The sequence below is a fragment of the Pleurodeles waltl genome, chromosome 3_2, assembly GCF_031143425.1.
Source record: "Pleurodeles waltl isolate 20211129_DDA chromosome 3_2, aPleWal1.hap1.20221129, whole genome shotgun sequence".
NCBI lineage: Eukaryota > Metazoa > Chordata > Amphibia > Caudata > Salamandridae > Pleurodeles > Pleurodeles waltl.
In genome coordinates this window covers 154,052,154-154,072,974 of record NC_090441.1, presented here as the reverse complement: position 1 = coordinate 154,072,974, position 20,821 = coordinate 154,052,154, and the positions used below count along the sequence as shown (strand labels likewise).

The following is a 20,821-nucleotide window of genomic DNA, read 5'->3' as shown; positions in this document are numbered from 1 at the left end:
GGTGTTGCAGAATTCCTGGGAATGGGTGATGATGTTTTCGGTGGCTGAGAGGTTGGAGAACTCTGATGATGTTGAAGAGTTCTTTGCTATGTTAGAGCCACTTCGATGTGGTTGGCTAGGGCGCTCCTTTTTATCTCATTCTGTAGTTGGTGTTATTGGTTGAGGAATGACTTGAAGGTGGCTTGGTCTGTTGGCTCCTTGCTGATGCGCCATTTCCTTTCTAGTCTTTTGAAGTTGCGTTTTGTGGCTTGCTTGCTGTGTCTTTTGAGTTTGATGAGCTTGATGGGGCGACAATGCTGTCACATTTGGTGATCCAGATGAAGAAGTTCTTGACAGCCTGTGTTAGGTTGGTTGAGGTGTTAGGGTGGGAGGTGTTGAGGGCGTCGGTCTGCTGACTCTGATACTTTACTCCAGCTGCAGTGTGAGGTGTTGGGTGTCTTGGTGGAGGTGTTTGGGGATCCAGTGATGGTGAAGTGGACTTTGGTGTGGTCTGTCTAGGGAAGCTCGGTGACATGGCTGTACTTGACTCTGACTCTGGCCATGAAGATGGGGTTGAGTGTGTGTCCTGCATTGTGTGTAGGGTCAGTAACTAGTTGGGTGAGGCTGATGATGCTCATGCTTTCGAGGAGATTGGCGTTGTTGGTGTTGTTAATGTCGTTGAGGTGAAAGTTGAGGTTTGAGGTCTTCGAGGAAGATCTACTGTTTAGAGTCAGTGGCGAGTGGGCCAATGAATTTGGGGACTGCATCACAGAAACTGTGGCGTGGTCCTGGAGGTCTGTAGGCAAGGGTGCCTCTGAAGGTGGCTTTGTCATCAGTTTGGAGTTAGAAATTGAGGTGCTCCATAATTGGGGTGGTGTTGTCTGCTGCAGTGATGCAGTGGATGGTTTCTTCGTGGATGATGCCGATTCCACCTCCCTGTTTGTTGAGGCAGTCCTGGTGTGCTGTTTTGTAGCCATCAGGAGTTGCTGTGGTGGTGTTGGGCATGGATGCAAGGCTGAGTCATGTCTCGGTGAGGGAGATAACATAGGGGTGAAAGAAGTGATGGTGTCCCAGATCTTGGTGGAATGCCTGCAGAGTGATCGTGAGTTTAGCAGGATGCAGTGGAGTTGTTTTGAAGCAGTCGTTGTTGGCTTGGTGGTGGTCGTCATGCATGCAGGTGCTTTGGTGTTGCAGGAGACGAGATAGTACTGGCAGGTAAAAGGACCTACCGTAGATCGAGGTGAGGTGCTCCAGGGCTTAGAGCTCAGTGGAGGTGTATCTGCAAGTAGGGGAGGAGTAAGGGTTCCTGACTGGGCATGGTCCAGCCATGGACAGGCACAGATGTGCTTGCTCTTGAAACAAATCATACCAGTAGCACCTCTCATCAGGGGTGATTCCTTCGTAATAGCGGAGGAGCGTTGCCCCCCTGCTCGGTCAGGCAGTGACTGACTGAGCCATGGGAGTCTAGGGCAGGGCAGGGCCATGGCAGGGAGAAGTGGTGGACACCTCAAACTGACATGCACACTTGCACTTCTTCAACCCAGCTGTGTTAAACAACAGGGTTGGAGAAATGGCACAGACTCCCTGTGCCTGAGTGAACATCAAACCAGCTTGCTCAGGCCAATCCTGGTGCTGCTCTCATGGTTGCTTTAGCATGAGAGCAGCGTCTGGATTGGGAGCCTGTGGTTTGTGCCCCAGTGCCAGGAAGATAGGAGAATCACAGAGGCAGCCGGCAGCGGGAGAGTCAGAAAGGTACATTTAAAAAAATGATTTGTAACCCTCCCCACCGACAGTCCTCCCCCACCCCACCCTTGATTGGTGGCAGCCGCAACTGCCTCTCATACCAGTGTAGGCTGTCAGAGCAGTTTACATCACACACACATAGACAATGAATCATACTTGTGCAAATCAGTGGACAGAAAATGGTACATAAGAGAAAGGTGACCACAAGGTGCAGTATTCAAATGCCATCCACACTGGTTGGCGTTTTTAAAGAGTGCTTGGGCTGGAGCAGCACAAACTCAGGATGCAAAACGTAACACAGTAGTTAGCGTTGGCTTTGCTAATAATAATTTATGTCTACCCAAACAAACCCTGTTTATCAACATGAGGATAATAAAAGACTGGGAAAAACATAACTTTCTAACCTGTATCATGTGAATTCATAACTCACTGTGCTATATTACAATTGTAACTTATGAACTGCAAGTAACAAAGGGATTTCCCAGACAAAAGCAGTAACCACCTCAGCTATCCACATAGCATGCGATCTGCAAGGTGCATGTTTTTTGCATCAGGCATGTTAACCCTCTGTGCTACCTTAGATGCTTCAAAACTGCCTTGAGACAAAACTCCGATCCCTCTCCAGAATGCACATTAATCACCAGTGTTATCTTGACATTTTTCTTGTTGCTGGAAAACTGCTGGATATAAAAGGAACTATGCAGTGGGTGTTTTTAACCCATAACAATTTGCAAAACACAATGCCCCCAGCTCAACAATACAATGACCCCGAGTAACAAAACCTGCCCCAAGGAGCAAAACTGCCCCCACCCTTCTAGCTTCGAGGGGAAACGCCTGATGCCCGGGAGAGCCAGTCCGTCCTTAGTAAGGCGACCCTGAGCAGAAGATCCATGAGGAGTTTGCCTATGTGGGTGGTCAATGGACATTCGAGACCTTCACCCATGTCCCCACAAAGCAGCGTCAAAAAGTTCATAGGTAAGTCCAAAGCCATAATTAATTTAATCAGTTTTTATAGCCTCCCTCCAAAACGATTGACCTTGGTCACAATGACACCATATGTGAGCCATTTGTCCCTTTACCCCCACAACCACTTCAATATAGGTCAGATGAACCAAACATTGCATGTAGCTTAACTGGGGAGAGCTACCACTCTAAAATAATCTTATAGATATTTTCTTTGTACAGATGGAGACCTTTGTTGTCCATGTCTATCTATCTATCTATCTATCTATCTATCTATCTATCTATCTATCTATCTATCTATCTATCTATCTATCTATCTATCTATCTATCTATATACACACCCAATACTCTTCATTTACTTGGATTACTAAAACGGTTTTCCATAAGGATATATTGGGGGAGTCTTATCGTCCTATGTTCGGTATTCAGCAATCTACAAATGTAATATCCCCCGCATCAGATAAGCCGCCTTTCAGGATGGATTCGAGTGGGGTGAGCTAGCAGAGTTGATTCTCTCTTTCTGCTGTTGAGCCCAGGGTGTTGGTTTTATATATGTTGTATAAAATCGAGATTCATGTTTTTTTAAATTGTTGAACAATCACTTTCATAATTGTGCTTAGAACTGCAAAATTACTCTCACAGGAGCAATGAATTTTGAGCCTTGATTTGAGCAGTATGCATATATCCACAGACACTAGTGAATATAACATAAAGCTTGCAATTCTGTCATAAATGTTAATGAGTAATTCCATAGCACACTCCAGGAGCAGCCAGATAAGTACCTGAACCCCAGAAGTCCCAGCTGCACAGGATGCAAGTCGAGAGACTTGGGGGAACACAGAATAGCAAAACAAGTGTTACTGCCCCTTGTCTTTCTCTGCATTTTGTCCTTCCAAATGTAAGTCAGTGTGTAAAAAAGACATCTATTTGAGAAATGCCCTGTAATTCACATGCTAGTATCGGGACACCAGAATACAGCTATGTGCAAATAACTGCTGCTTCTCAACACCTTATCTTGTGCCTATTTTGGAAATACAAAGGTTTCCTTGATACCTATTTTTCACTCTTTATATTTCACCAAATGAATTGCTGTATACCCGGTATAGAATGAAAACCCACTGCAAGGTGCAGCTCATTTATTGGCTCTGGGTACCCAGGGTTCTTGATGAACCTACAAGCCCTATACCCCGTAACCAGAAGAGTCCAGCGGAGGTAATGGTATATTGCTTTCAAAAATCTGACATTGCAGGAAAAAGATACAGAGTAAACTGTGGCGAAAAATTGCTATTTTTTTACCTCAATTTCAATATTGTTTTATTTCAGCTGTTATTTTCTGTAGAAAAACCTTGTAGGATCTACACAAATGACCCCTTGCTGACTTCAGAATTTTGTCTACTTTTCATAAATGTTTTGCCTTCCGGGATCCAGCATTGTTTTCACACCCATTTCTGTCACTAACTGGAAGGAGGGTAAAAGCACAAAATATAGTAAAAATGGGTTATGTCCCAGTAAAATGCCAAAATTGTGTGGAAAAATGTAGTTTTCTGATTCAATTCTGCCTGTTCCTGAAAGCCGGAAGATGGTGATTTTAGCACCACAAACGCTTTGTTGATGCCATTTTCAGGGAAAAAACTACAAGGCTTTTTCTGCAGCTCTTTTTTCCCATTTAAAAAAGAATTGTTGTATTTTGGGCAATTTCTTGGTCTCCTTCAGGGTAACCCACAAAGTCTGGGTATCTCTAGAATCCCAAGGATATTGGAAAAAAGGACACAAATTTGGCGTGGGTAGCTTATGTGGACAAAAAGTTATGAGGGCCTAAGCACGAACTGCTCCAAATAGCCCAAAAAAGGCTGGGCACCTGAGGAGGAAAAGGCCTGGCAGCGAAGGGGTTAGGCACACCTCAGCAGAGAATAATCCCAGTTCTTAGAAACTAAATTTAGAGGCAGTGTCTCTTCGAGTAGAAGAGAAGTTTTTCAAGGCATTGTCCTAGAGATCATGCCTTTCAGTGCAGAGATGTATATAGATAGAAATTCCTCATGTAAGATAAGATCAGTGGCTGTTACTATAGAATTTTCTTGAAGGGGCCACGGGGTGAGTGAGGAACTTCTCCCAGGTCACAGATGCAGATCACAGATGTGCTCAGCACCAGATTCCACCTTATCTGAGTCCAGCAAGACTCTGTAAGGCGCTGTGAAGCATTTTGCCCTCACTGACTGGTGCCAGGATTGTGGTCTCGCACAGACACCGTCTTCTTGCCCTTGTCCTTGAAGTAGCTGGCAAGCTATTAAAACCAGACAACAAATCCTGTTGTCCCAGGTATGCGCACTGCCTCCGAAACTCAAGAAACAGGCTTAATATTTATTCACCTGTTAGTACTAGCATAGCACCTAGAGAGTGCACAGTGAGGGTGTTCAGGGATACAAATTGTGATGTTACAATGTTTCTGTTGTTTTCACTCCCTGTCTTGAAATGCTTAGATGCTGTCAATTCTTATCTTCTGTGATGTTATCAAACAATATTGGGTGCACAAGATTCCAAAGTTTTAAAATAACTACTTTAAAATAAATATGTTACAATGCACATTTCACGTCTAGTGATCCTTGAGTATATAACTCATTAATGAACAATTGTTTGGATTATCACTACTTCCTGTTAGTAACCCAGAAAGCCCGGGCCCACCCAGGCAGGCATGCTCAGTGGGTTGTGTGGCACCACAGTAAGCGGCACTGTCACACTCCAGTGTCGATTCATTGATCTAAATTCAGGCATCTGTGGGGGTGGGGGAGGAGGCAAACCTTGTAGAGCTACGACATACACCTAGTTTACGCCACAGCGCTACTTATTGGTGCTAGGCAAGTGTGCTATAGCAGTGGTTCCCAACTTTTTGACTTCTGTGGACCCCCACTTTGTCATTACTGGAACCCGGGGACCCCTCTGAATCTTTATTGGAATCCGGGGACCCCTCCAATGAGTCATTACTGAAAGCTGGGGACCTAATTTGTTAATATTATATAATTTTCCATGCAGTCGCGGACCCCCTGAGGAGGCTTCGCGGACCCCCAGGGGTCCCCGGACCACAGGTTGGGAACCACTATGCTATAGTATTCTGGGTGACAGTTTGTGAAATTAGACGCGCATAGAGATGACTGCAACGAAGAAATCCTGCATAATGAAGTGTGGTTTTGTGAGTTGCATCAAAAGGACCTGGACCGAGGCAGACGGTGAGTGTATTTACACTCCTATATATATATGATCACTTTTTATGACCACTGCGTTGCTTGTACAGAGAGAAAAGTGGCTTTAATTCATTCTTTCTAATTAAGTATTGTATGGTGGTGGTTAGAAATGGCAAACCCATACATCTGATTTCCTCTGAACCACAAAGGAGATAACTTGCCAAATGAGTCCCATGGGGCAGTTGTTGTGTTACGTATGGTTACCATGGTCTCCATGGGCATATAGGGTTGTCCTTGTGTCACTTACACAGCGCTTGGGAGGAAAGCAGCAGTGCCATATCTTAGTAAGTATGGCCCTGTTCTGCCCTCTCCCTCTCACAGAACACAGGAGAGCAACCTCTGTTGCCTTGCTGCACTGGGTCCAATACAGATAAATCTGCCCTTAACTTCTAAGATCTTTGCTTGTAAGGCAGAAGAAAGAACAGAATTTAACTGGGAAAAGGCACTTTAATTAATGGAACATGCATATTTTGGTACGTCATACACCAAAATCAGCATTTTTTCCCAGAAACCTTTAATAGATGCTATTTATCACAATTTATGAGTTTAGACATCTGCGCTTGTGGCTTTCATCGAATGCAATAAATATTGCAAGGTTCTCCATGCCACCTATAATGAAGTCCTTATTCATAAATGAAATATTTGTAGAATATAGTGCCAGCAACATTGGTCAACACTTTGAGGAGGTGGAGGGCTGTGGGCCTTCAAATAAACCTACAAGAAAACATATTATTAAAATAGATCAGAATATGGTAGGATAAAAATACCACTTTCTGGGAGACGTGGGAGAGAACTGTGTTCAATCCAAAGATGCTTTGGAACGTGCCATGATATATTAAACCACACTAGCCAGGTATCTGTGTGAAACATTGACAGGATGGATTACCAATTTACACTAGGGTTTTAGCACACTTTGCAGTTTTCCATAATGCGCATAGCAAGTTTCCATGAAGTATTTTTTTAGCACACCGAGCAAGCTTCACAGCCCAAACTTTAACAGGGTATACAACGCTTATTACACACAATAACTGCTGGTTGCAATACTTTCTTATTACTTGTAGTGCTGATTTCTACACAAACAGGGGCATGCGCAAGGTTCGCATTATCCAGGACACTCGTAACGAAGGCCCAAAAGGTGTGTTGTGGTACAGTGCTCTATGCCTCCCTTTTAAACTGTATTTAAATTCCACATTTTTGTTTTAAATTTAAAGTAACAATCTTACTGTCCTAAGGCACAAAAAATGCACCATTTGCCGCTAACATGCCATAAATCTATAAGGAAGGGTAGCCTCTTACATTGCAGAGTGGTTGTTAAATCATTTCAGCATGGACCAGGTATTTTGGCACAATGTGGCATATTTACAAGCCCCTAGCGCCACCTTGTGTCGCCCTAGCGTCATTTTTTATTTTTTACGCTTAGGCGGCGTTAAGGAGGCCTTTCCCCCGGCACTATTCACATAGAGGTGCAATGCTTGCATTGCGCCACTTTGTAAACCCTCGCACCACATTATGCCTGCGTCAGGCATGCAAGGCATGCGTTCTGACACCAGGAGGATTGAAAAAATGATGCCGTGAGATTTACATTTCACTGCACAATTTTTTCCGTAATTTTTGATGCTAGTGCAGCAAAGCACCACACCAGCAGCAAAAATGTTGACGCTATTGTCCTAACAACCGCCATGGTGCGCCGTATTGGAAATACGGCGCGACCATGGTGTCGTTAGGTAGAGCAGGAGGGACGCAAGAAAAGTGCTGCATCAGGACTGATGTGCCTTTTTCTTTTAAATATGCCCCAAAGTTCTTTACAATTTGCCATTACTGTTCGACTATATCTTCAGAAGAACCCATGTCTAGAGTAGCTGGTCTTAGATACAATGTAATTAAGGTCATGGTGAATGCATGATATTATTCTTTAAATGCACATTAAATGCACATTATACCAGTAAATTTTCCTTTCCCCACAACTTTCAGTTGATTACTTCAAATCCAAGTGCATTATTTATGCATAATGTATTCATTATCAAATCAAATGAAATTCCAGTCCTTTTATAGCACATCATAGCATTCATGTTCTGTTGTGGTTTAGATGTTGCTCACTCTTTAGGCTGAAACAAAAATGTTACCCATTGCTTACAAAAAGGTTTAGGATGCCTGCTTTAGGTAACCAGTATGAACAGCTGCAAGATGCACCAGCTGGGTGACCCTACTCTGAAAATGACTATTTTTCAAGGAACTTGTTTAATAGACCTGGCCCTTTCTTCAGGGTCATTCTCAACCTTTTTTGCTTCCTCCTATATTTGCTCAATTTGTTTTTGTTGACTTTAGGACATTGGGAACTTTACCACTGCTAACTAATGCTAAAGTGCATGTGCTCTTGCCTCTAAACGTGGTAGTATTGGCTTATCCCCATTTGGCATATTTAATTTACTTACAGGTCCCTAGTAAAGTGCACTACATGCGTCAAGGGACTGTAAATTAAATGCTACTAGTGGGCCTGCAGCACTGATTGTGCCACCCACTTAAGTGGCCCTTTAAACATGTCTCAGGCCTGCCATAGCAGAATCTGTGTGTGCAGTTTTAAACTGCCATTTTGACCTGGCAAAATGAACCTTTTCCAGCCCCAAACCTTCCTTTTTAATTCATTTAAGTCATCCCTAGATTAGGCCCGGGCAGCCCTGAGGGCAGGGTGCAATGTATTTAATAAGTTGGAGACATACTTTTTAGTTTTAATGTCCTGGTACTGAAAAGCTCTTAAATTCTTTTTTTACTACTGCAAGGCCTATCTCTCCCATAGGATGACTTCGGAGTTGCCTTATTACAATTTATATGTATAACTGCCAACTGGGAAGAGATCATTCCTTCAAGTTTGGTGTCTCTGGACTCACAATTTAAAACTCTAACTAATGGCGAAATCAGATTTTAAATTGCAATTTTGAAAATGCCACTTTTATTAAGTTGGCATTTTCCTGCCTTAGCCATTTACTGCCAGCAATTACTCTGGTCACATGACTGCGTTTAGTTGGCAGCTGGGCTTTATGTATTCCCCTAGACAGCCACACCCAATGAGAGCTTAGTCGTGATTTGATGGGGATTCCTAGGCAGGATGGGAGGGAAGAGCTGGACACAGCCTCACTTATACCTGAAAAGGATGTGTCCTGTCCACACACAAAGAGCCAAACAACCCCGTAGGCACCTTGGAGCCAGGGGAGGGGAGGCAGGGAATTCCTTGCACTTCAAAGCTACTGTCTAGAAGTTTCTCCCCCCTTCCAGAGTAGGGGCACCAAGGTATAAATAGAGGACCTCAAACACCACCACCTCAGTACTCTTCTGGGCTTGTGGATACGCTGCTAAGTTGGACTGCTGTGTTGCTACAAGGTCCGCCACTATACTGAAATCCTGCTTTGCTGTGCTGACTGGTTGCCTGCTGCCCTCTTGCCTGGGATTGAGAAGGACTGCACCTGCATCTCTCCAACCCAGAACCCAGAGTGATTCCAAGGGCTAGTTGGCTAGGCTCCTGATCTGAAGTCTCAGAGACACTAAAGACTTCCAACCATCATCTTTCTGCACCTGGATTATACCATCTGTGAGTCTATCCCACCAAGTGGTGCCACCCCAGTCCTGCACCCTTGAAAGTGGACCTAAGGTGCTTACCAGTGAAACCGACGCATTGCCTCTGCTGAGCGGTGCATCTCTAAGCAGAACTGACACATCACCTCTTTGGATGAACGCATCCCTGAGCAGAACCGGCACATCCCCACTGCTGTGTGGATTGGGCCAGCTGCAACAGACTCGCATTGCTGCCGTATCCTGCATCCTGGGCCTGACGCATCTCACTTGTAACCACTGGCTGGGCAACGCTTTTCCCAGAGCAACTCTTCACATCCCTCATCAACAGCAGCATCAATGACGAAGCTGAAGCTCTGTACCGCACCTGGACCGTGCATCAGAACTGAAGCATCACCTCGACTGCACAAGCATCCCCAACTTCAGTCTTTGCATCGCAAACCCATCAATGGGATCCTAGGCATGGACGTAACAGGACCTTGCACCGCAGCCTTGCTGCATCTCAGAGCCCATGCATCGTCTTGGTGGTGCAACGCATCTTTGATGCAGACACATGCAATGCTCCACAATCAGGATTTAAGTCCATGTAGCTGGCCCGTGCTCCATCGTAGTCAGCCTGAACTTTTGACTTTGTCCCGGTCTGGTGCAACCAGATATCCCCGTTTGACGCAGTTTGCTTTTAGGTGCTATCCTACAATTTATTCTTTAAAAATTCATAACTCAAGTTCTACTGATTGCATTTTTGGCATTTTGGTCTTGTTTTATTTATTAAATTATGTTCTATATTTTAACCAGTGGGATCCTTTTGAGTTATGTTTCCAGTGTTTTACTGTTTGAAGTGTTGCACAAATACTTTACACATTGTATCTAAGTTAGATCTGACTCCTCTGTGCCAAGATACCAGGCGATTGAGCACAAGTTAATTGTTTTTAACGAATTCCTATTGCATTTCATGTTATCACAGCGTACACACATCACATTTATGTGAATTATGTTTACAATGATATAATTGGTGTATCCATCACAGAGTCATTAATTGTATAATATCACATCAATATCAGTAGGAGTCTTTGGTTCAGGCCTTACAAACATGAACAAACAGCAACAACAGAAAAAAGTAAACATGTGGTGGTGTGGAATCATGCTGTGTTATTATCAGCAGTGTTACAAAGGCTTCCTATCGTATCTAATGTCTTTAAACAGTAAAATCTGACAGTGACATCCGAATAAGTGCAGGGACCTTTAGTAGACTGTATGAAAACGCCATTGGGTGCTAGAGAATGGTGATGCCACATGCCCATGCACGGGCAAGGAGAGGTGCTGACAGGCTGTGGGGGCGGGAAAGAATAGGTCGTCCCGCAAAAAAAGGGAAGGGGGGTTACATCCCCACCATGGTGGACACTAGGGACGGTCACTTTTAGGTGAGTAAGCCAAATAAGAGCTTCCGTGCCTTACCCTGACTAAGATTGTGATTGTTGCTTGACCAGGGGTCACACCCCATTCAACCAGTAACCCAGTTTATAACATTCGACTGATATTTTGCAAAGACACACACTGGCATTTATAGTGATGTAGTTCCCTAGCAGCGTTTGTATATCTATGTGTTTTGAAGTGGTCTAGATGAGAGCGTTAGGTCATGGGAACAGGCCTGGTTGGGCTTGTTGGAGTTTTGCTGTATTTCTGGACTGGTGTTTTCCTTCTACCAATTGAATGTACCGCTGTTCCAACTGTAAATGCTATCCAAATCCTACAGTTTTGCATAAGGGAATGCATCTTTTGTATTGAAATTTGAAGTTGAAAGAAAAATAGTACTGGCAAAACACCTGGACAATACCCAATGTGTTTACCTAAATGGAATCTTTCGAGATTGAATGCTTGATGGTTTCCAGAAGACATGGTGGCATCTACAAGATTGTCTGTAAGAACTATCTTCCAGTTGGCCATGGTATCAGAGTATCATTTCTTTAAGTTGCATTTTTAGGATTTTAGAATATTGACACAATTGTGAGACCACTGTCTATCTCCCAGGTTATGAATAAGGCTGAAGTTCACCTCTCTCATTCTTGGATAGACATCCCTGTCTTGCCTCTACTTGAACAGCTTGTAGTGGAATCAGCTGTTCTGGTGTCTGGAACAGTATACAGTAGATCAGTGTCTCCCACAATGTGTTGCGACCCAATAGTGGATCGGAAGACAATTTTTGGTTGGTTGTGAAAAATCAAAGCAACAAATAAAAATGCCTTTAAATTCTGTTTTTATCTTGTCAAATTTGTTGCACTTCAAAGAGTTCAAATGTCATGTCTTCTGACAAACTGCAACTTTTGTTAAGATGGGAATTGATCTTTACCAACTCTTCTCACTTTGCAGTCAGTAAAAGAAAAGTAGAGTGAATTATGTGACAATCTTGCTGGGGTACCAGGAGAGTGTAAAACAAGTCTGTGGGATGTCAATTTTTGTAACACACAACAAAATATAGATACCTGTAAATGAACTGTTCACATTCAGTAGTTAGGAAAGCAAATATGAAGCACATTTGTTTGTAATTCTGAAGTGGAATGGAAACAAATATTTTAATAAGATCAAAACAAATCAATAAACTTTATTTGGTAATGCACAATTGATACATATTCACTGAAACCTGATTTTCAAACATTAACATTTGTGTGCAATACCGTTTTTTCAGTAAAGCTGTTTGTGCAAATTTTGTGTCTATTTCAATGGAAGATAAGGGACTATCACACAGTGCTTGAATTTCATTTAAAAATTGCCCACTTCATGTCCATTAAAGCTAAGTGGGTTGCAAAAGTTTGTTGTCCTCAAAAATTGGTTTGTAGTTTTAAAAAGTTTGGGAAGCACTGCTATAGATAGTCAATGGAGAATATGTTACCCTAATCTTGATAATTCTGTACCTCTCTATAACATTAGATGCTGAGAAACACCCAATCCTATCAGTGAGTTTGGCCTCTGTGTGCTTCCAACCTACTTACAACCTTTTAATTATTCTGTAAAAGATCCCGAAAATCAGAATGGTCCCCCTTATCTCCAATTTTCTGTTCCCTACTGCAGGGTATGCCATAATCACAGTCATATGCAATGAGGACATGATCCATTTACTTGACATTCAAGGTAGGATGCAAGAAATGTTAACACATGTTTGTGAAGGCCACTTACAACATTTGAGAGAAGACAGTATCATTCCACCTTATGTGAACTTTGACACCAGCAAACCAACTTCTCATGAGTTCTAAGATGACATTTTAAACAAACAAAAAATAGGGTAGATTGTTTACTTTCAAACTTGCTCATCATTCTGGCTCAAACTAAAAACTTGGCAGCACTAAGTGAATTAGCAGCAGATGTTGTATGAGTTCTGTTGCTGCATCTAACAAGGCACGCTTTCTCCTACGCCAACCTATGAATCAGTGGAAATAGGAGACAACAACAATAGGGCTCATGGTGGTACTTTGACATTGCCGATCAACAGAATATTTAATCAAAAATACAAATGCATTATTATTCAAAAATAACTCAGTCATACCAATCACCACAGATTCAGAGAGCAGTGTTGAGCTGTGTTAATATGTAAAAGAGGTCCACAATGCTGGTATGAGTTAGACCACAAGAAGATTTCGAGCCAGCTAAGACAGTTCGAGTTTCTATCTGAAAGATACTGGTCTAGGAATTCCATGTGACACACCATCATTCTATAAAATACACTGACATTCTATATTCAATGACACCTCATATGGCCTACTTGCACCCACCTCCCTTCCTTACAAAATGAAAAACAATAATATGAATCTAGAATGCAGTTTAATGTATACGGACACTGCCCCTATTAAAAAAAAGAAATGGACACATAAGTTAAGAAATAATAGCGGTAACACTACAGTAAATGTGAAAACATTATTCCATATACTCCTTTTAGATGTATGGGCCGGTTACATTTTCTCTCCTGCTTTTGTTCTATACGCTTCAAACCATCATTCTCTCCAAGCCCATGTGACAAGTGACCTCCTCCTAATATTCCGAGACCATCTCTGTTCTCAAACTCATGTGGAAGCATTTTTACCTCTTTAGATTCCACATTCAAGTGATCTCAGTCTTGACTGCATTGTTAAACAATTTTACAACTTTTATAGAGTTTGTATACTTGGAACAATATATTCCCAACCTTTAACTAAGTACCCTTCAGTGCTTTCCTCTTATACTATGGTATATCATGCCTTTCACTATATCTGTATCATTTTCACTACTCCCATACAGGTGAAATACCTTCCGTTGGCTTTCCTTCACTCATCCACCTTGGAGGCAGTATCAGTTGGGTTTCCTATTTTTAAACACGTCAAACAGTATACTTGGAGTCATCATATGGTAAGCACACATCTACATTCTTATCTTTGTGATGACTTTTTCTTTCTAATCTCTCCTATTGTGTCAGGCATCCAGGATTGCCTACTTTATAACCTTATTCAATTTCTCAATCATCCTGTTAGTTTCAGGATGATACAATGCACAATGTTATGCCTCATTTTCTTTTCGTTTCATTTCTTTGAACACAAAAATATTTCTTCTACAAAGCACCTCACCCAGGTCCTGCCAGCTCCGACAATTACAATCTGTTTCTGAAAGATGCTTGGATGGAAAAATTCCACATGACACACTATCACCCTACATTACACACTGCCATTCTACATTCCAATAAATCCTGATATGACCTATTTTCCACAAGATGTAATCATTTTCTATGGCCATAGTAGGTACACAGGCTCCTGAGACCAGTAGTTACTAAATATGATTCATTTGATTATGGAATGCAAAAGTTTGTTTGCATATTTTTAGTGTAACCAACACAGGTCGGTAAAGATTTCACGTATTGATAAATGGCATGGCATCAAATTTACCCTATTGGTACTCATGTTCATCACACCTAAACATTTGCTTTGGTAAATCTTGATTTTTCTTCATATTCTCATACATAATAACTCTTTTTCCAAGTTATCAGGTGGAGTCAAAATGATAATCCTTAATACATTAGGTGTTATTTCCAATCAAGTTATTTGTTAACTGCAGTAACTCCCCACAATTTTGAAGGCTCTTCTGTAATACATTCTAAATGCACATATTCCTGTTTAAGACCTTGATTGGGAGCATCAGTACCTTAAAAAGACCTTGCACGTTGGTTATGTATTTTTATATGGTTCCCTCCCAAGACCTGAAGTGACCAATGGCTGTATATTTTTCCAAAAATAGATATATTTTACTGGCAATTTTGGGAACTACTGTACGGTTATAAGCACAGAGCAAGAAGTGTAGTGATAAAGGTACAGACAACGTTTTTCATAATGTGCGAACAGATTGCAAAAGAGGTGTCACGAACAGTTGCGTAAGATAGTTTCTTTTTCTTTGGAAAGTGACAGGCAATGAAAAGAATGGTGAAGAAACAGATATGGCGTATGATATGAAGTAGAAACAGAGTTCTGGCTGCTGATAGTATCCAAAAAGATTTACCTTTTACAACTAAATTGTTGGTATACTCTAAAGGTGATATCTACAGTCCACAATTAAGCTGAGAAATCCATTAAGAATAGAATCAAGGTGGTCTGTCAAGTCCATGTGCAAATCAAATAAAAAATGTATTGTGATAATTGTTTTAAATAATTACTGTACCCATCAAATAATGCTTCTATTTTTAGAAGATGAAGTTACTATATACAAGATTATATTATTTTACTTTATACCTTTATTTTGAAGTAATGGGTGAGTTAGGTGGGTGGGGTATAGCACACCAGTGCCTCTGTATGAACTAACAAAATAGGCCAGTCAACTGATACAGCATACACATACTAAGAAATCAATGGAGACACTGTAATAATTTTATTTAACAAAAAACACAATCTTACAAAAACATGCATTAACCATGTACAATGTAGTGTCCATGGCTACTCTGTACAAGTATGTACTAACCTTCACTCCATGACCACTTACTCCCTCTATAAAGAAATGTTGGTAACATTGACACTCAGTAGATTGTGCAGAAACAATACAGTGTAGGTAATACATGTTATGTTGGGGGTGCATTCAGAAATGAGAGTGCTGCAAACATCTTTGCATTATTTAAGATCTCTGGTCAGGTTTGGGTATGTCTCAAGCCAACAATATAGGAGCATGAATGTACATTTCAGCCTTCAGTGTGATTTGCCAAATAGGCCATGCTTGACAGAAGCACCATGTTAGGCAATGACTCTGTGAAACACCAACGTGCTGGCACGCGTGACACCCTGTGTAAATCAGAGGAACTAGGTAGTTTGATGTGTCCTTAAGACTATGAGAACAAAACATCCAATGTAAATATTTTTAAAACAAGCAATCTATGGAATTTGGCTTGCAGGAATGCGACTGGAGCATGGAAGTGGAACCAGCCTAGCATTGAATGTGACAGAGAGTGGGTTAGGACTAGAAAATAACGATTGCCCAGAAACACGTCTTAGTACCAGTCCCTCCCAGGGGAGGTTAAGAGAAGCTATTCCACTAGGAAACCTTTTAAAAAAGGGCCAGAATCCTCAGGACAGTGAATGGAATGAAGTTGAGAATGATGCTTGTGGGTTAGTGAAATGGAGTGGTGCTGGGCATCGGGTCAGCGGGATGGTGAATGGGATGAGATAACAGGACAAGAGGACTGGAAGAGGCACAGTATTATTAAAACTGTGAGGGATCAGAACCAGAAGAACAATAACACAATTTTATGTCCTAAAGCATGTGGCATAATGCACTCCCAAACTGCAAGATCGCATCCATGGTGAGTACCTTGATTTTATTTCACAAACTATGAAATTTGGCTGGAAGACATTGTATATCATCAAAGAGGATAGAGTCATTCATTCTAAAGACTTACCCGATCCATCTCCTTTTTAGTTGAACCAAATTTGTAATGGCCGAGTAGAAATGGCCACACCTCTTTCCGGATGTCATTCTGTACTCCACCATAGTACACAAGTCTCAGTAATTCAAGCTCTTTATAATTCTGAAACAAGATATAACAGAAGGGGGTTGATAACAGTGTACTCATTAGTAGCACAGTGCCAGTGCAGTAAATATCACCAACATGTTACTGACACATTGCAGACCAAGAGAAGAAGAAAGGTGGCAGTATTTATGGCAAAGCCAACAGACCTGTCCTTCTATGGCTAACACATAGCCCACCTAGCAATTGAGAGCCAATCGGCAGACCCCGCTCGTCTTCGTGAACTCCTCAAACTATATAGCGAGGCCGAAATACGTCTACGTAAACATGACTACAAATTTTATCTCACGAGACTACACACAGAGGGCGACCGAGAAGGGAGATTATTAGCATGGCTAGTTTGCGAAGAACATCAAAACATACTCATAGGAGCCATCAAACTGCATGATGGCACAATGGCCACCACACAATCGCCCATAAACGAAGCCTTCCATGATTAGTAGCACTCTTGGGGACCCCGCCCCCACCTCTTTGCAACTGCAGGCATTCATGACTGGTGCCCCTGTATCCTGACTTTCTCCTGTATAAACAGCTGCTCTAGAGGAGCCCATCCGGATCAAGGAACTGTGCACAGCTATAGCTCAATCAGCCCGAAATAAAACACCGTGTACAGACAGCCCTCCAATAGAATATTATGCGGAGTACTCCACACATCTTGCCCAACCACTCTTAGAGGTTTTCCAGGAGGCATGGACAGAGGGAGAATTACCGGCTTCACAACGTGAGGCATTGATTGTAGTCTTACCTAAACTGGGACGGGATCTCACAGACGTACGGTCATACCGACCTCTATCCCTGCTCAATCTAGATTGTAAAATACTGGGTAAAATATTAGCAAATAGACTCCTTCCCTTGTCAAGACGTTGGTCATTGAAGACCAAGCTGGATTCATACCTGGCCGCAGTACATTCCTTAACATTAGGTGCTTCTTGCATATAATACATGAGACCCCTCCTGAGGTGCAAGATTGAGTTGCAGTGTCACTGGACATCGAGAAGGCATTCAACACCCTTAGCTGGAAGTTTATGTTCACGGTCCTGCACCATACAGGCTTTGGCCAAACATTCCTGAAATGGGTCAGCACGTTATATACTGAGCCGATGGTCAGGGTGAAAACAGGGCAGCTAATATCGGACAGCTTTCTGATCTCTAGGGGCTCTAGGCAGGGTTGCCCACTTTTGCCACTGTTATTTGCCCTGGCCATGGAGCCCCTAGCCTGTTATTTGCGCTTGCGTGCGAGGGAATGGGGGATCCTAGATATGGACACTTATCACGTTCTCTCGCTCTATGCAGACGACACACTGATATTTCTTAGAGAAGTATATACCTCTTTGCCAGACGTGATGAACTTACTGGATACTTTTGGGGGGCTTTCAGGCCTCAGGGTGAATTGGTCGAAGTCCTGTTTATTTCCTCTGGTCCCGATTCCCTCACACCCTAGGGATAAATTCCCGGAGCATGAGCTGCCCTAGGGTCATGAGTCCATCAAATATGTAGGTTTACAAGTATTCCACACTACAGAAGCTCTTAAAGACGGTAATCTGGGCTGCGCACTTCACTCGATTTGTGGCTCCCTTCCCTTTTAGAGCTCTCTACCACTCTTGCAACTAGGAAAAGTGGCGATAACTAAAATGCTAATATTGCCCAGATTGCTCTACTTTTTTTGCAGCTCTGCCGATATGGCTCCCTAGGAGCTATTTTCGAGAATTGAATGGCCTCTTACTAGAACTAATATGGGGACAGGGCAGATGGCGAGTAGCACTAACTACTATCCAACGCCCACTCACGGAGGGGGGGCTGTGTGCTCCTGATTTTGAACTTTATTATGCCGCAGCACTCCCACATATGTATGGCTAACTGACTGCACACAACAAATACAGGGTGGGACTAATCTGATGTGGATAGCTCAGAAGTGCTGGGATCGATTTGTGTGTTGCGTTCCTCCACACTTACCCTTTAATCCCTACATACCAGATGCCCGGGGGGGGGGCCTACCCTGACAACACAACATGACCTAACCCCATGGACCGACAGGGGAATCACAACACTAGGGGATCTCTTCAATGAGGGGACCACCATGCCCTATGTGGACATCATGAAGCTTGCCTCCTTGGGACCAGTATTCGACGATTACGGCGTAACACATGGGGCGCCAGAGATGTTGAGCCACCGCAATCACCCGTTCTGCACACATTGGTCTCTCACATAGGCCAGAAAATAATTGTATCACTAGTGTACACGGCACTGATCACTTGCACTGGTGCGAACATGGAGGGCGCACTTGCTAAGTGGAATGCTGTCCTTCCACAAAAACTAACCTTAGCAACATGGGCAGGAGAAAGGCGTCACGTACGGGAGGTCTCAAGCACCCCCGATTCAGGTTCACTCAGTTTAACTATACTACCAGGCCTACTTATCCCCCTACTGTATCTCTCGCATGTTCCCCAATTCCACACCTCAATGAACAAGATATGGCTTGACAAAGGCAGGATTTTATCACATGGTATGGGAATGCCCCCTTTGCTAAAGGCATGGCACCTAATTACCGCCCAGATTGCAGAGGCCACGGAACACCCATTGGCACCTACTTCTGATCAAGCCTATTAGGAGTTCGACCCAGAACCAAAAAGGACAAATACCTCCATAGAGTCATTGACTTAGCGTTTGTTTTGCTTAAAAGGCAAATAGCCATGCAGTGGAAGGCACCCACTCCACTGGACACTACTAAATGGTCCCAAATGGTCCTGAGATGGGTAACAACCTAGGACTGTGTTCTACGTTCGTTACGGGAATGGCTCCATCTGCTTCAGTTGGTTCAAAACCCACTTGTAAATGCACAGAGAGTTTCATACCCTACAACCAGTGACGTTACATGACTTTCAAAAGATCCTGATCTGTAAAATTATCCTGAATAGACTAATGAGATCCGAGATTCACACAAATATTCCTAGGAAGAGTAGGCAGACATAGCCCAGATGAAGCTTAAATTAGGGTGAAAGGCCCGGGTAACTAAAAGATTTCCCTAGATTAAGACAGTCGTAAAAAAAGAAGATGTCTCTGAATTTTGTAGGGTTTTGTTTTGGCGTAAGACAATCTTTAAAAAGGCCTTCTTAAGGTTGACTTGAGCCAGGAAAAAGTCCTTAGTAAAGCAGGTCAATACTTCAAGGTTTAAAGCAGTCTTAAAACTACTTTAGGAAATGGATCTTTAGTAAATCAGATCTCATTTGTGTGGCTATGTAAAACCAACTTTAAACTAAAGAAAAGAGAACGTTGAGCTTTAATGCATAATTTGCTATACCCCCATCTCATCTCTCATTTTTTCTCTATGCTAATGAGTTCCTTATATTTTATTATTTCCCTCTTTTTATGTTTCTCATTTGCTATTTTTTTTAATCTCTTGTCTTTTAGTTTGAGCAGGTGCACCACACCCGTTGGGTTAAAAGAGCTGTGTGTGTAATCTATTAACACAATCAAATCCTGGTTGGGGCACCGGTAGAAGAGGGACATGTATTTACAGCGATCTAAGACTCCAGCCTGTGACTATGCTAACCATCATTGTAAAACTATATTACACAAAGAATAAGAAAGGCCGCTGCAAATGTGCAAAGAGATTAAGGACCTCATTACAACCCTGGCGGTCGGTGTAAATGCGGCGGTGATACTGCCAACAGGCTGGCGGAAAAAAAAATGGGATTTTGACCATGGCGGTTAACACACCCACAGAAACCCCAAAACACACCCCCTACACGCACGCTCACACCACTCACACACATACACGCACATATACATGCAGACATGCACACATACATATACGTCACATTTCCCATACACACATTACACCCTCGCATGCATACACGCACTCACACAACCCCTCTACACACTCACACGCACACCCCCATGCACGCACACACCAGACAACATCCCCCCACCCCCCTCCCCTAACGGACAATCACCTTACCTGTTCCGGTGATCCTCTGGGAGGGAACAGGATCCATGGGGGCTGCTCCGCCACCAGCACCCCGTCACTAGAACACTGCCACACCGAATACTGGGACGTAATTCGGTGGGCGGTGTTCTGATGGCGTGGCGGTGGCGGTGGAGCAGCCTCCACTTCACCGCCGACCGCCAGTATGGCTGCTGGCAGCTCTTCGTCCGAAAAAGGGCGAAGGGCTGACAGCAGTCATGATGTGGTTGGCGGAAGACCAGCACTACTGGCGGTCTTCGGCCCGGATGAACCTTGGCGGTCTTAGAAAAAGACTGCTGAGGTTGTAATGAGGGCCTAAGGGGCAGATTTATGAGCTTTTCTGGCAGT

General features: G+C 42.9%; 1 protein-coding gene across 2 annotated transcripts in view; it reads right to left on the bottom strand.

Annotated features, from left to right (window-relative positions):
• SGSM2 (small G protein signaling modulator 2) overlaps positions 1–20,821 on the bottom strand; it is a 761,725-nt gene that overhangs the window by 58,228 nt on the left and 682,676 nt on the right. For both annotated transcript variants that reach the window (XM_069227030.1, XM_069227029.1), the window contains one exon: positions 16,381–16,509. In XM_069227030.1, the coding sequence (XP_069083131.1) occupies positions 16,381–16,509 (129 nt within the window). The remainder of the gene's footprint in view (positions 1–16,380; positions 16,510–20,821) is intronic.